Source organism: Artemia sp. Qi Xiang Cuo, chromosome 12 (genome assembly GCF_049724085.1).
Source record: "Artemia sp. Qi Xiang Cuo chromosome 12, ASM4972408v1, whole genome shotgun sequence".
NCBI classification, from domain to species: Eukaryota; Metazoa; Arthropoda; class Branchiopoda; order Anostraca; family Artemiidae; genus Artemia; species Artemia sp. Qi Xiang Cuo.
Genome location: NC_142805.1, coordinates 10,074,901 through 10,092,124, shown reverse-complemented (window position 1 = coordinate 10,092,124; position 17,224 = coordinate 10,074,901). Strand labels below are relative to the sequence as shown.

General features: G+C 38.4%; 1 protein-coding gene across 1 annotated transcript in view; it reads left to right on the top strand.

Moving 5' to 3' along the window:
- The window catches only part of dup (chromatin licensing and DNA replication factor double parked), a 74,395-nt gene that overhangs the window by 17,107 nt on the left and 40,064 nt on the right, over nucleotides 1-17,224 (top strand). The window contains exons 3-4 of the mRNA XM_089097753.1: nucleotides 5,053-5,258; nucleotides 10,525-10,767. Of these exons, the coding sequence (XP_088953879.1) occupies nucleotides 5,053-5,258; nucleotides 10,525-10,767 (449 nt within the window). The remainder of the gene's footprint in view (nucleotides 1-5,052; nucleotides 5,259-10,524; nucleotides 10,768-17,224) is intronic.

Genomic DNA, 17,224 nt, shown 5'->3' with positions numbered 1-17,224 from the left:
CCAATCACTTTTCACTCTTAAAAAGGGCACTACCCCTTGGAATTTCCAATCGAATGAGTCTGTTTTGAAGTTTCTATGACAACGCCTTCAATAAAAACCTTATATGCCCCCAGGGTATAACTTAAAACCCTTGCCCTGAGGGTTGTGGGGGAGTGTCCTCCTCAAAAACATATTTTCTATCTGAAAATCAACTACGCTGAACAAAATGGCTATCTCACAATTTTGATTGGATGTTTTTGGGGGAATGATGGGCGTGGGGGGGGGGGGGCTAGTGGCCCTCCAATCACTTTTGACTATTAAAAAGGGCACTAGAACTCTCGATTTCTAATCGAATGAGCCCCTTTTGAAGTCTCTACGACAACCCCTTCTATATGAAGTGCCCTGCTTTAAAGAAAAAAAAACAATAAACTGTATATTGTGTCAATATTAATCTAATATGCCCCCAGGGCATAACTTAAAACCCTTGCCCTGAGGGTTGTGGGGGAGTGTCCACCAAAAAATCACATTTTATCTCTGGAAATCAACAACGCTGAACAATATGGATATCTCAAAATTTCGAGGGGATGTATTTGGGGGATTGACGGGCGTGGGGGGGGAGCTAGTTGCCCTCCAATCCCTTTCGACTATTAAAATGGGTACTAGCCACTCCAATTTCCAATCGAATGAGCCCCTTTTGAAGTTTCTTCGACAACTCCTTCGATACGAAGTGCCCGGGTATGGAGAAAAGACCAAAAACACATTGTGGCCACATCGCTCTTTTCTTTGGCAGCGCTAGCGGGCTGCCTATGATTGGATGTGTTCGGAGAAAAGATGGGCGTGAGACGGGGTTTAGTTGCCTTCGAATCACTTTCGACTATTGAAAAGGGCACTAGCCCTTTGAATTTCCAATCGAATGAGCCTTTTTTAAAGTTTCTACGACAGCGCCTTCTATAAAAACCTTATATGGACCTTGCGCATAACTTGAAACCCTTGCCCTGAGGGTTGTGGGGAGTGTCCTCCTCAAAAACATATTTTCTATTTAGAAATCACGCTGAACAAAATGGCTATCTAAAATATTGATTGGATGTGTTTGGAGAAAAGATAAGCGTGAGAGGGGGGTTAGTTGCCTTCAAATCACTTTCGACTATTAAAAAGGGCAGTGGTCCTTTGAATTTCCAATCGAATGAGCCCTTTTTCAATTTTCTACGACACAGATGTCAATAAAACCTTATATAACCCCAGGGCATAAATTATAAGCCTTGCCCTGGAGACTGTGGGGGGAGTGTCCTGCTCAAAAGTGTAATTTCCTGAACTTTGAACTGCGTGGAACAAAATGGCTATCTCAAATCTTTATTGGATGTGTTTGGGGAAATGGTGGGCGTGGAAGGGGTGTTAGTTGCTTTCCAATAACTTTCGACTATTAAAAATGGCACTATTCATTTCAATTTCCAATCGAATGAGCCTTTTTTGGAGTTTCTGCGACAACGCGTTATATAAAACCTTATATGCCCCCTGGGCATAATTTAGAACCCTTGCCCTGAGGGCTAGTGGGGGGGGGGTTCATCCTCGAAGACCAAATTTCCAGAACTTGTAACTATGTTTAAAAAAATGGCTATCTCACAATTTTGACTGGATGTGTCTGGGGAAAAAATTGGCATCACAGGCTGTTTATGTGCGCTACTATTACTTTCGACTACAAAAAAGGACACTAGTCGAGTATATATCCAGTTGATTCAGCTTATATTATAGCTTTTTGGGAAACGTCTTCTATGAAAAAAACTTATATGCCCCCAGGACATAACTTACAACCCGTGCCCCAAGGGGGACTGTCCTCAAAAACATAATTTCTATCTGGAAATCAACTACGCTGAACAAAATGGCTGTCTCAACATTTTAATTGAATGTGTTTTGGGAAATGGTGGGCGTGGAAGGGGTGTTAGTCAACTTCCAATCACTTTTAACTATTAAAAATGGCACAAGCCACTCCAATTTCCAATTGAATGAGCGCTTTTCGAAGTTTTTACGACAACTTCTTCCATACGAAGTGCCCTGCTCTAAAGGAAAAAATTAATAAATAATACATTTGCCAACATCACTCTTATATGCCCCTAGGGTATAACTTAAAACCTTTGCCCTCAAGACTGTGAGAGAGTTTTCTCCTCTTTACATAGTCTCCTCTTCTTGTCACATTTACGAGTGTCCCCGTTCTTTACTTAGGCAGCGCGATCGCGTTGCCTATGATTTATGCAACAACTTTCTATATAAACCTTGTATGCACCCAGGGCATAACTTACAACCCTTGCACTGAGGGCTCTGAGGAGGGTTATCATCCTAAAAGACCTAATTTCTAGAACGTTCAACTACGTTGAACAAAATGGATATCTCGAAATTCTTATTGAATGTGTTTTGGAAAATGGTGGGCATGAGAGAGGCGTTAGTCACTATCCAATCACTTTCAACTATTGAAAAAGGCACTAGCCCTTTCAATTTCCAATTGAATGAGCTCTTTTGAAGTTTCTACGACAGCGCTTTCAATAAAAACTTTATATGCCCCAGGGTATAACTTAGGCCTACATCCCTTGCACTGAGGGCTCTGAGGGGGTTATCATCCTAAAAGACATAATTTCCAGAACTTTCAACTACGTTGAACAAAATGGATATCTCAAAATTTTTATTCGATGTGTTGGGGAAAATGGTGGGCGTGAGAGGGTCAACTATTAAAAAGGCACTAGCCCTTTCAATTTCCAATTGAATGGGCCCTTTTGAAGTTTCTTTGAAAACGCCTTCAATAAAAGCTTTATATGCCCCCATGGCATGTTTTACAACCCTTGCCCTGAGGGTTTTGGGGGAGTTTCCTCCTCAAAAATAGGTTTTTACTATCTGGAAATCAACTACGCTGAACAAAATGGATATCTAAAAATTTTTATTGGATGTGTTAGGGGGAATTATGGGTGTGGGGGGGGGGCTAGTTGCCCTCCAATCACTTTCGACTATTAAAAAGGGCACTGGCCCGTTGAATTTCCAATCGAATGAGCTTTTTCTGAAGCTTCTACGACAACGCCTTCTTTAAAAACCTTATATGTCCCCACGGCATAACTTAAAACCCGTGCCCTGAGGGTTGCGGGGGAGTGTCTTTCTCAAAAATATGTTTTTTATCTGGAAATCCATTGCGCTGAACAAAATGGTTATCTAAAAATTCTGATTTGATGTGTTTGGGGAAATGATGGGCGTGGGGGGGGGGGGCTAGTTGCCCACCAAACACAGTCGACTATTAAAAAGGGAACTGGCCCTTTTAATTTCCAATATAATGATCCTCTTTTGAAGTTTCTACGACAACTCCTTATATAAAAACCTCATATGCCACCAGGCCACAACTGAAAACTCTTGCCCTGAGGGTTGTGGGAGATTGTCCTTCTCAAAAACGTATTTTCTGTTTGGAAATCAACTACACTTAACAAAAGCGCTATCTCAAAATTTTGTTTGGATGTGTTTGGGGGAATGATGGGCGTGGGGGGTCTAGTTGCCCTCCAATCACTTTCGACTATTAAAAAGGGCACTAGCCACTCCAATTTCCAATCTAATGAGCCCTTTACGAAGTTTCTACGACAATTCCTTCGATGTGAAGTGCCTGGGTATGGAGAACCAAAAAAAACAAAAAACATTGTGCCCACATTGTTTTTGCTTAGGCAGTGCTAGCGCGCTGCCTATGATCAAGCTACTTAGATTTGTCATCTCAAGACCTGTCTTGAATGGTATAAAAGCTTATTTTTATCGTCAAAAGGGGTAATAAGCAGGGCCATTTGTATAGAGGATTGGGACTCCCCTGAATTTCAAAGTGTTTTGTAATTTCTGGGCACTTTTTACTCAAAGTATTAAATAAATTTGTTTTTATTCCCCCGGCCCCTCCTCCCCTTTTAAAAAAAGGAGAAAATGTTTTTTTATTACCCCGCCCCCTTCCCCCTAATTAGAAAATCCTGCTTACATGCCTGGTCAGAAAGATCCTTCATTTTGGCGACAGTTTAACTAAGGCAAATAGTGTCAATAGCACTTAAGTAGAACAATTTTCTATTTGTCTTAGTATTAAGGCAATAACCAGTAACAGGTTCAAAATGGCACGTGGTTTGGAAGGAGAGGTAGGCGAGCTTTTGTTCTGATTGTCTCAAGCCTACTAATAAGTAAACTAATAAAGGAAAACAAAGGCATGGTCCAATCTAATCAATTAATCTAATCAAAAGCATATAATATATACGCAACCTAACCTAGGTACCTTTTCCCCCCTAAAACCCCAATAAACTAAAGTTTAAACATAGTTGCCGGAGTGAGCAATACCTCACAAGCAGCGGAAACCTGTTCTAATTAAACGCCAGCCCCCTCATCAATACTTTGCTCTGTACGCTAAGGTTTGGCTTTTTGTCCCAATTCTTTAAGAACGACTCTTGAAACACAAGGGCCGTTTAATTAGAATAATAAGCTTTTATTAAAAGTTCTGAAAAAAAACTTCAGCGTAAAGAGCGGGTTATTGAGCAGAGAGACCCACCACATATACGTAATAATTTGCTTTCGTTTGGAGTTTTAATGCTGCTCCTTACTGTCAGTTGAAAAAGATTTTTCTAAATTTATTTAAATGAAGGACAACGCCAGTCAGTTATTCGGCTGATTCGACTCAACTGATTTTCGAAGTTTCATCCCCCGGAGTATTCAAAAGAGTTGCCTTATTTTCATTTTGGTTTTGACTTCACAAATGTATGAATGCATTTGAATAGCAAAATTTTCAATAACAAAATTAAAAAATCACAAGGGGGTTAGGGGTGGAATCACTGCTCTAAATAATCTATGGCTCTCGTGTGGCTTGTGTGCAAGGTCAGTTTAATCAAATTTAAATAATGACAAAACTACTTAAATCATTCCCACTTAAATTTATTTGGTGCAACCGATTTTTGCTTTTTATTTCCTGAAGCATTCAGAAGAGCTGCCTGTTTTACATTTGTGTTTGCCTTTATAAATTGCACTATTGTTTCAAAATTACAGAATTATAATTAACTGCAACTCTAATATCACTGTTCAATATTTCAGCTTGATCCAGCAGATGTAAAGGCTAAACTAGGTAAAGTGGGTAAACTTTCAGACCTCCAGGCTCGACTTGCTAGTGTTGTTAATGAAAATCTTCCAAAATTACATGCTTTTAGACAAGCGCAAAAAGAAAAACAAGCGAAATTGACAGTAAGTGATAAAAAGAATTTGAGCAAATTCGAGTCGCTTGATCTGGAAGTTCCAGTAAGGTGAGTTGAATTTACTTTTATCTTTTATTTATTTATTTCTTTTAGTTTATTTTTTTTTTTTTCCACTTTGAAATTTAAGTTAATCAAAATAAATTTAGTGGCTGCCTTGACATAAATAGACCCACAAATTTCATAGTGACAAAATAAGGCTCTCATACTAATACAGGTCTTGGAATTAGTCTTTAAAAGCCCTAAAATCCCTTTTTTGGGCTGAAGTCCCTTCCAAGTCCTTTTTTATGCAGAACGTCCCTAAAATCCCTATTTGGGAACATGGTGTATTTGAAAACTGAAGAATATTTGAAAGAACCACTTTAGATAATGTAGCTTCTCGACAAATCCGGTTGTACTGGTCTCTTGGTTACGCTGTTGCAGTTCGGAAAGAAACAACAAACAGTGGGAATTTTGTCTGTGGTCTAAGCATCTATTAACTGTTGCAAACATTGGCAGCTAATTACAACACAGAATTGGCCTATATGGTGGGTGCGATTGATGGGTCACATTGTCGTACCATTCAAGGAAAGAGTAACATTGGTCTATAGGGTGGGTGGGATTGTTCGGTCATATCATGGTAACATTCAAGGATAGATAATTTCCTGTAGCTTCACAAAATGAACCATACCCGTATGAATTTGTTTGAATTGACTTGTATTCCAATGATACAAAGTATATGTTCTTTCGCTCTAAATGTTTGTTAATAAACTGATAGCATGTTTACTGAGAAGAGGAGAGTACCATGAGTGGAATATTTAGGTAACAATAATCTTGTGTTCAAGTGTTTTTCCTGCTGTGTTTAAACCTACTTGCCTTTCAAGTCTCTCCCAAGTTTAGGAAAGACAGTGGGAAACTGCAAATTTTATCGCTCCTGGTTAACTAAAGGAGACAAGGGTTGCAGAAAGGTAAACGAATGGTATAGGTTTCGTGATGATGAGTTTTGTTTGTACTGCAAAATGTGAAGGAACAACCTTAGCTATCGCAAAGGCTTATACACCTTAAATCAGCGTGCTTTATTAGACGAGCACAAGAAACAGGTTGCAACCCATCTCAATCCATAGCTACGATTGCGTGGATCTGCTAGGCAACAGTCCCAATCAAAAGAACCATCAGCTAGCAATTGAGGTAAAACTCTCGAGACGTTTTGTTACAAAGATGCTGCATACAAAGGAGAAATAATTTGGGTACAGAAGTCCTTGCAAGCTTTCATGTTTACAGTTTTGTGTGACATAATTATTTATGTCTTTGAAGCCATTTTCAATGGTAAGCTACCGCCGGGATGTTGATAAGTGTGAACAAAGCTATGTTCTTAATAACTGATGCCCTTCACCCAGACTCTAAACAGAATCTTATGAAGAACATGGGGCGAAGATCACTTTGTTCTTGAACACGACGAAACTACTAACAGCGAAGGAAGAAAAGAGCTACAGATTGTCGAGGTCAAGTAGTGAGCCGCCATCTGATGACGCAACTTCATAGGACAAGCAACTGGTGAGGACGTTGTCAAAAAGATGATGTCATGCATTGGGAGCCAGAATTTACCTCTTGAAAGATTAATAATGATAGGCGGTGATGGACCTAATGTCAATAAGTATGATTGCAAATGAATGCATTGAAGAAGAAAAAGTCTCAAAAGAGCTTGTGAACATTGGAACATGTAACATCCATTTTATGCACAATGGATTCATGAAACTGCTCAAGGAATTTGGAGAGGAGTCATCCAACTTTGTTGTCATCTTGAGCCGTTTTTTGCTTGACTGGCCTGCAAGATATTAGGATTTTCCAGAGTGCCAGAAAAAGAAAGGTATCCCATACAATAGTTCCATTCAGCACGTCTCAATAAGGTGGCTGACGTTGGGTCCTGCTGTTTGCCGAGCGATTGATCAGTGGCCGGTACTTTTGAAATATTTTTCGCATTACGTGCCACCGAAAAACATTTTAAGAATGTCGCGTCGTCAGCGAAGTACCTCAAGATTGTAAGCAACCAAAAAAGGAAATATATGCTTGCAGAACTGGAACTCGTGTATTTATTGTCTGAGCTTTCTACGAAATCGACAGCAGTGTTTCAGAAGAACGAACCCCTTGTGCATGCTCTTCTAACTGATCTGAAAAACTTGCTTCTCACTGTTTTAGCGAGACTTCTCAAACCCGACATTCTCATTTCTGCTGATGAAATTTCTACCAGTTTTCTTGAGAACTTCGACAAATATTTGCTGGACACTATTGAAGGTGAGCAGATTGTGTTTTTATTAGATTGGCAGGAACTCACCTTGGCAGAAAGACAAGGGTTCAGTCAAAGGGCGCTAAGGTATTTCAAGGTAGCTGCCAAACACTTGATCAAGAAGTGCCCCATCTCCTCTAATAGCTATCTCGAAGTGCTTAGGAGCCTGGATCCCACGGAAAGTAAAAGAGCTAGATGTCTATCAGATATAATTATGCTTGCTTAATGGCTCCCGGTAGGAGTAAGTGTTGACGATGTTAGAAGTGAGTAGATGTCGCTGCAAGCCGAGAACTCAGTAAAACCTACGCCATCACGCGTCAACCATTACTGGCATCAAAACTTCTCTATGACGGATCCTTTTGGTGTGCGAAAGTATACTCTTTTATCAAAGCTTGCAAATATGCGTTGACATTATCGTATGGCAGTGCTTACGTAGAGAGAGGTTTTCTGCACTCGGGAAGACTTCTTCTGTAGGACAGAGCCGCCGTGCCATAATGAGTCTTGAATGCAAAGCTGTGTGTGATTGACACATTGAACACATATGGAGGCAAATCCGAAAAGGTTTCCTATTCCCAAAGAGTTGTTGACTTTGACTAAGTCGGCCGGGTCAAAATACTAAAATATGTGGAGAGTAAGGCAAAAGAACAAGCTTCTGAACGAAGTGTCCAAGACCAAAAGAAAGAAAGGGAGCTAAACATAGTTGACATCTCTAACAAAAAAAAGAGCTAGATAGACTTGAGGAATCATTGCAAGAAAAGGGGACCTCTGAAAAACAAAAAAGAGTAATTATTGATGCCCTCTTGAAATAGGCCACCAGTCGCTTACGGAGTGTGGTGGCTTCAAAGGATTCCGTTGACATCGCCTTTGCTTTTCTTTTATTGTTTTAAATAAACATAACTGAAAGTTGGAACAAAAAAAAGGAAAAACAAAGACAACTGACCCGTCTCCACGAAAAATGAGTTCCTTCCGAGGCTCATTAATATGGTGATTCTTTGGGCGACTTGACCACCGCTTCTGGTTCATGAGCAAAGGAATGTTTTGACCATGAATGGTAATCGAAATCCCATCCCACTTTCTTCCCTTTTTCATCCGTAAAAGTCCCTTGACAGGTCGTCAAGTCCCTTTTCTAATGAGCAGGAATCAATCCGAGCCCTGACTAATATCATGCTTCCGAAAAAGAAGATCATATAGCCCTTTCAGATATCAACCTGACTAAGTAGTCTTTTTACATTTTAAGGTCTATATGCAAAGAGTATGGGTAACTGATAAGAGTCGGATCTTCCGCGATTTAACATGGACGGATAGGGATTGAGAACTTCTAGCGCGAAGCGCAGTGAAGTGGCTGACGAAAGCATTAAATGTGCCCCTAAATAAATAGAAAACTTTGAACGGAACTGGATGATTAATATAATAATGATATAGGCGTAGCCTAATCTGTATACTCTATAGTATTTAAAGGTGAAGTCTCTGTGTAAGTAATAGATAACCTGTAGTGATTTTGTTTCAGTGACTTATTTAACTCAATAGGCCAATCCAGGCTGCACAAAGTAGGCCTAGGTTCAAACTGGTAGACCTACCATTTAAATAGTTTTGGGCTCTTCTCATTACATCATAATTAGGTGACAGTTGGATCCACAAAAATGTATTAATTGGGATTAATTAACTAATACTATTTTTTTTATTAACCTTTTTTGGCAAACCTGTTACGCGTTTTACTTAGAAAGCCATATCATTGATAGGATAATGGCTGTTAAATACTATTAAGAATTATTCCAGAATGTAACATTTTACCCAATCAAAGCAAGGCCCTGTTCGAAGGGTCAAAAACCAGCTAAAAGTAAAAAATCATCGATCCACAAAGCATGGGCGCCCATAAGCTGAATTCCAGGGGGGGGGGCAAACCTCGTCTAATTCGCACTTTTAATGCTATATAATAGAAATGTCAGAACAAAAGTATAAAAATCAGGCAGCATCATTCAGCCAGGGGGGCGGGTGCTCCCCCCCCCTTATGGGCGCCCATGCCACAAAGTTGACTGTACTAAAGATATCTGGCCTTTTGTTAGCTACATGATTAAATATCTCTGATGAATATACTGCACTGTTTCTGATGTAAATTTTTTTACCCCATGCAGTAGTGCATATAGAGTTACAATCAATCAACTGTGAGGCGTGCGTCCTGAAAATCAGATCATTGCCCCCTATTGTTTCTGGGTTGGATTGACAATGTATCCCAATCTTTGAATATTTCTTCTTTTCCCAGAATAAATTCGTAGGCTTCTTCTTGGGACAATTCACTTGCGGCTGAATCAGATTTAGCCTTAAATATGTAAATTCTCTAGTCGCAAAAATTACGTTACTATTTTAGTAAACTTCTCACATCACCAAACTTCTCTCATCATTAATTATTTGACGGTACACCAGTGTTGTCGAGAGTTAGGACAAATCCTTGCTGTGGGTATTAGCCAACAAAACGAGCAAGAGTTATTCAGAGATAATTGGTAAGTGACCGAGGATGATTGTTAAGGAATCTTGACCTGGCGTCAACCTGTCTCTGAGTTTCTTGTAAGGATTCACTTCCAATTGCCCTGTAACTCAAATCGGTTGGGCAGATGCCAAAGCCTTTTAACATATTATTATGGTAAGGTAATTAAGGTACTGAGCTAGTAACCACAGCATAAGGTCCAAATTGAATGAATCGAATTTTTCATAATCTGTTTCTTTTAATTATTAAGCAACATAAATCGATACACGAATACAAGGGACTTTATTAAGCCACTTTTTTTTTTTTTTTTTTTTTTTTTTTTTTTTTTTTTGCAGAGCCAAAATGTTGGGATTTTTTCCAGGCTGAGGGCATTTTTAGAATCAAGATGGGAAATTTGAATTTATTTAACGGATAAAAAAGGGGGAAAAGTTTTTCTTTTCCCGGATTTGAACGGGGGAAAAGTTCAAAGACAGACTTCACCCTGATGCGCTATCTTCCATATCTCCTAGTGTGGCGTATTCTAATCTGATATTATCAAGATCTTTCCAGCTAATTTTTACCTAAATTTCTAGTCCTAGAAAGGTTGAAAGCCCACGAAAAGTGCAACCAAGCCCTATAAAGAGTGACTCGCCAGCATATGAGAAGTTTCGGCAACTTAAGGAGCCTGGAGTACCTACTCTTGCGCTTCCCTTCAAATTTAAGCTACTGACTGAAATATTCAGATGTATGGATGTTGTCTGCTCTTTCATGTATAATCGGCAAGAGTTGATAACATTCAAGAAATTAAAAGCAGGAGTGCAGCAAATGCTTCGAAGGTATGTTTTTCTTCTTTTTCAAAGGTAGGTGTCGGCTTTCGCCCTTTATTCCTATTTTTTAATTTATTTCCTTCATAATAGAGTCAGCAGAAAGTAATTTTTTATAAATAATTTTTCCTTCTTTTCTATTTACGAAAAATGTAAGAGAGAAGAACGGGTTTAATTTAAATAAAGCAGTGGAACAAAAAAATAAAAAAAAACACAACAACGAAACATTAATTGATAAAAAAAATCCGAATATTTCGGCTCCACGTCCGTCTCTAAACGGAAAGAAGAAACAGTTTCTTAAAATAAAACTGTATAGAAAAGCAGCTAAAAAACAAACAAATAAATAAAACGCACATTCACATTCAACTCAAATTATTTGTTTTGTTTTTTAGTTTTTTTGCCTGTGTGTTTTGTGTTTTGTTTTTTAAATGTTTTTATTTAAAAAAAAAGACTTTTCTTCTTTAAAGTTTTTTTCGTTGAGAAAAGCTATCGGATATGGAACCGAAATATTCGGATTTTTTTTTTTAATTAATGTAATTTTGTTTCTTTGTTGTTTTTTTTTTCCATTGCATTATTTAAATTAATCCGTTTTTCTCGCTTAATTTTTCGTAAATACTTTTTGCTGATTTATGTAGCCATTACTGGAATTGGTAGTAATAGTACAGGCAAAATAGAGTTTAACCCCCAACAAATTACAACAGAAATGATTTTTACATTATGTTGTAGAGGAAAAAAGCTGAACAATATATCCAAAGTTGCACATCAATTTTTCAGTTTCTTCTTAAAAGAAATGAACTGTCGGTAAATGTTCGTTTTTCTGTATATGAAGTATCATCCCGCTGTAAAATGAAGAGCTTAGCCCGAAAATGAAAGCAAGTTTGATGTGCAATGTACCAGAAAATAGTTTTATAATCATCAATATGTGATTTTACCCTTCTCATTGTTGTGACCTCTTTTTCACCATACTATCAGAAGGCAACTATTCTGACACAAAATGATGATCTGAGACCAAAAATCAAATTAACCTGGTGTAATGTCTACTAGAAAACCCGTTTCATATTCATCAATATGCACTTTTTTATTTTCATTTGACATGGTCTTTTTAGCACTTATTGTCCACCAATTCGTCGGTTGTTGGTAAAAACGAATTGCAACAGAAATGATTTTTACATCATTTTGTAGAGGAAAAAAACTGAAAAACATATCCAAAGTTGCAAATTCTAAGTCGACTCAAAACTAGTTTTTTTTTTTTTTTTTTTTTGCGTATCGTGTCAGTTTTCTCACTTTCCTTAAAAAAAAAAAAGTTCCGGTAATTGTTCATTTTTCTTGAACTGAATTATTATTCCGATGGTAAAAAGATGAGATGAATGGGAAAATGGAGTCAAATTTGGTGTTTTGAATATAAAAATGTTTCATAATCATCAATATGAGATTTTTACGCTTCTAATCGTCGTGACCCCCATTTTTTACCAGACCATCTTTCGCTGGCTAAATTGTCGGTTTTGAGATCTAATAATTAGTTAGCCTGAATCTGATCATCGCTGGCTCCATCACCTGATGGGTGATGGAAAAAAGTGATTGCAAGATGTTTATTAAAACATTACAAATATTAGAAAAGGGAAATCATCTATGAAACTGGTTTTCAGCAGCCGACATTTAAAATCCCTCTTAGAGTAAATTATTATCAACACACTGACTAGTCTTCACAACTGATAAAATTATCGAATCAACTTCATGAACATTTGAAAGACAGAACCAAACCCCGACTAGTATTCGCAATTTATTTTTTTAAATCAGATATCTAAGCTTCGACGTTCTCCTCATCGTTATAGCTTTCGAGTCTTGGAGAGTCCGAACGTGCTGTCCCTGTGCACGATTTACACGCTGCTGTGCAAGCTAAGCCGTTTTTAAAGCAGCTACCTCTCGTTGAGCTACATTCCAGTTGACAGGAGCACTTTACGATTTTCAGAAGCAGACGAGGGGCTGGTAGGACGTCAGTAGCCAATGGATACAAGAAGTCATCTTTATTTTTCCAACCCCATTCCTCGGCTTTAGGTTTATAATCAGGATTTCCACTCCATACCTGAACTTGGTAGAAAACCCTGTGACTGTAAAATTTAACCGACTCACAAGTTGGTGGTAACTGTTCTTAGTGGACGAACGTGCTAGCAGTAGTCACCTTCTTTTTAAATACTTCCCTGTGGAGTTCATTCAGATTTCCCCCTTTTGATGAGCCATATATAATGAGCTGTTTTCTCCAGCAACCCTTACATCCTCCTTCGAAGCTGACTTCAGCATGAAAACTGCAACTGATGTACGAAAATCGGCATCTTTCATTAGCTTCTTCAGAGTAAGGCCTTTTCCCACACTGTGAATCCGTGAAGTAGAGTCACAGCCTAAGATGGCGTGAGCAAAAAGAATCAGATGGCATGTCTTTTGGCCCAGCTTATCTTTCAGTTTGTGAATATCCCATATTCGGGGACGTTCTAGCAGTAGGTCACCTTCTTTTTAAAAACTTCCCTGTGGAGTCACGGCTAAAGATGGCATCATCATATAGAATCAGACTGCATGTCTCTTCGCCAAGTTTCTCTTTCAATTTTTGAATATCTCATATTTGAGGAGCATTGCTCAACTTTGGCTCAGGAGCAAGAATTGTTTCCTGCTTGATAGGATACCATGATAACACAATAGAACCAAAAGTTCAGTATCATCTCCAATGACGGCAGTGTCGTAATACTGGTAAGAAGCAACAGCAGCTTTCACAGTTGGGACATCTGCATCACTTGGTGTCCTGGACTACGACGAAGCGCTTTGATCGGAGATAAGCAGCCAGCACGCAGATAAACCTGGGCTTGTTTTTCTTGCAGGACAAGAACTCATCCTTTTACACCTTCAGCTGCGCATTTGCTGTGAAGAATCTATCACGGCTGATTATATAACTTCTCTTTGACTTGGCCATATCTTATATAGTAGCTCCGTCATCGTATCCATCAAACACAATAGTGGATGATGGATACTTTTGGGTTACACAAATGGCATAATGGTAAAGCATTTCAGAGTATCGTTCGTTTTTGGTCCATGGAATTCTGTGCAAAAGATCTCCACTGTTGATAATATATAGAATGCCTTTGGGAAGGGGAATAGAGCGCTCTTCAAGATTGCAAGCCTGTGCTATAGCCCTGGCAAACTCTGGCTTGTTCGGAGAACGGAGCATGCAAGTTCGGGGTCCAGTCTTTTGCAATCTCCACCTGGATTCTGCTTTGTAGTAAATTGAACTGCCTGTTGTTTTCGTCGGAACACAAAATCAGCGACCAGCTTTCCAAACATGGAGTCAATGATTTTTAGGCCTAAATCTCTAGCAGAATCAACGTTGGCCGATTCGTAGGCTGTCAGACGGTTGTCAATGTTTCTTAGTTGAAGATCCCCATTAAATGGTGGCCCTTTTTCTAGGAAATCGATAACGATCTATGTGTCTTTACAGTGTCCTAGTTGCCTCGGCTTGGACGTTTCCTTATGTTGTTCAATAATTCCATAAAAAACCTGTGATATATCCTCCATCAGACGATTTAGTGCAGAGCAGACTGGTCGAGACATAATCTTTAAGGACCTTTGAATCTCGGTCAAACCACCGCCATCGGTTAGACAAGCAACTAATATGATACAACACATAAGCTTCTGCTCAATGATAAGATCCGTGGAGAGCCCAGCCCAGAATCTATCGGAGTGTCTGATCACATACATCCCATTCTGGAAGGCTTGATAAACAGAAGGATGGGTTTTTTGGAGCTTGACCATTCGCTGGATGTAAAGCTTACTACGTACGGTTGGATACAATAGTTTACCATTTCAGACTGTAGATTTTTGGTTGAAATTAATTAAAAAATACTTTCCAAAAAATAAGTTTTTCAAAGAAAAGTAAAGAACTCCATTAAACAAATAATGAGCAAAAATAAAATCAAATATCCTACCAAGCGTGAAACTACCACAAATCAGCATCTATAAATAAATGAAACCCAAAACGAATAGAAATTACAATAAATAACCGAGTCAAACTCAAAACGAGCAGAAATTAACATAAGTTGGGCTCAAGACCCATATTCCTTCCCAAGGTCAGAACAAAATTTGCACTTTACTGAAAAAACATGAATGTTTTACTTTTATAATTTTGATAAACATTCATTTGTATTTTTTTCAGTAAAGTGCAAATTTTGTTCTGGCCTTGGGAAGGCATGTGGGTCTTGAGCCCGACTTATGTTAATTTCTGCTCGTTTTGAGTTTGACTCGGTTATTTATTGTAATTTGTGTACGTTTTGGGTTTCATTTATTTATTGATGCTGATTTGTGGTAGTTTCATGCTTGGTAGGATTTTTGATTTTATTTTTGCTCATTTTTTGTTTAATGGAGTTCTTTACTTTTCTTTGAAAAACTTATTTTGTGGAAAAAGTTTTTTTTAATTATTTTATGTTCGTTTTATATTGACATAGTCTTCTCAGGGAAAAAGAAAATAATGCTTTAAATCTTTTCTTTTTTTTTAAGACTTTATAGTTTGGCCTGCTATTTGTATGCTGGTGAAAAAATTTCAGCAATTTTTAATAACATACACCCTTTTAAAAATCTGGACACAAATAGTAGTGTTTAATTTAGTTTCATACCTCCACTACTTGACCTGAAATGGAAAACTTGATACCATTCGCCAAAAAATCTGTTTACTGTCTTTGATAGCTTGGATACAGTTACGGTATTTTGAGTTGGTTAAATTTTAAGAGCAGACGTTGCCCCGAAAGTCTGAACATAATACCCTCAGTCGTTCTTGGGATACTGCTGAGTCGCCTTATTGGGAATTAGCATTAACACAGTGTATTTTGATTTTATCTTAAGGCAACATATAGTTTTTAAACATAATGGGCAAATGGGAGGGGGATCACTTTCGACTATTAAAAAGGGCATCAACCCTTTCTATTTTCAATCGAATGAGCCCTTTTTGAAGTTCTCACGACAACTCCCTCGATACAAAGTGCCCTGGTCTAAACAGCAACAACAACAAAAAGATAATACATTATACCCTCATCGATATTTACTATAAAAATGTCAAGCCTTCCAATCACTTTCGACTCGAATCCAATCGAATGAGCCCTTTTTGAAACGACAACGCTTTCTATAAACACCTGGGCATAAATTACCACCCTTATCCTAAGGGCTGTAAGGGTGGTTTTCATCCTCTAAGACCTAATTTCCAGAACTTTCAACTACGTTAAACAAAATGGCTATCTCAAAATTTTGATTGGATGTGTTTGGGGAAATGGTGGGCGTGATAGGGACGGTATTCGTTATCCAATCACTTTGAACTATTAAAAATGGCACTAGCCCTTTCAATTTCCAATTAAATGAGCCCTTTTGAAGTTTCTACGACAACATTTTCAATAAAAATCTTATATGCCCCCAGGGCATAACTTACAAACCTGGCCCTGAGGGCTGCTGGGGGTGTCATTCTCAAAGACCTAATTTCCAGAACTTTCTACCTCGTTGAACAAAATGGCTATCTGAAAATTTTGATTTAATGTGTTCGGAGGAATGGTGGGTGTGAGAGGGGGTTTAGTTATCCTCCAATCACTTTCGACTATTAAAAAGGCCACTAGCCCTTTCTATTTCCGATTGAATGAGCCCCTTTTGAAGTCTTACGACATCTCTATCTATAAAAACCTTATATGCCCCCAGGGCATAGCTCACAACCTGTGTCATGGGGGCTCTGGGGGGTTTATCATCTTTCAATACATAATTTCCAGAACTTTCAACTACGGTGAACAAAATGGCTATCTCTAAACTTTGATTGAATGTTTTTGGGGAAATGGTGGGTGTGAGAGGGGATTAATTACTCTCCACTCACTTTTGACTATTAAAAAGGGTAATTTCAATTTACAATCAAATGAGCCCTTTTTAAAATTTCTACATCAACTTTCTATATAAACGTTATATGTCCCCAGAGCAAAACTTAAAACCCTGGGAAAGAGGGCTCTGAGGAGGCTATCACTCTGAAAGACATAATTTCATGAACTTGCAACTACGCTGAACAAAAGGGATATCTAAAAATTTTGATTGGATGTGTACTAGAAATTGGTAGGCGTGAAAGGGGCGTTAGTCACTCTCCAATCACTTTCAACTATTAAAAAAGGCACTGGCCCTTTTAATTTCCAATTGAATGAGCTCTTTTGAAGTTTCTACGAAAACACTCAATGAAAACCTTATATGCCCCCAGGGTGTAACTTACAACCCTTGCCCTGAGGGCTCTGGGGGGAGGGTTGTCATCCTTAAAGACCTAACTTCCAAAACTTTCAACTACGTTGAACAAAATGTCTATCTTAAAATTTCGATTTGATGTGTTTGGGGAAAAGGTAGGCGTGAGAGTGGGGTCAATTACTCTCCACTTACTTTCGACTATTAAAAAGGGCAATCTCAATTTCCAAACAAATGA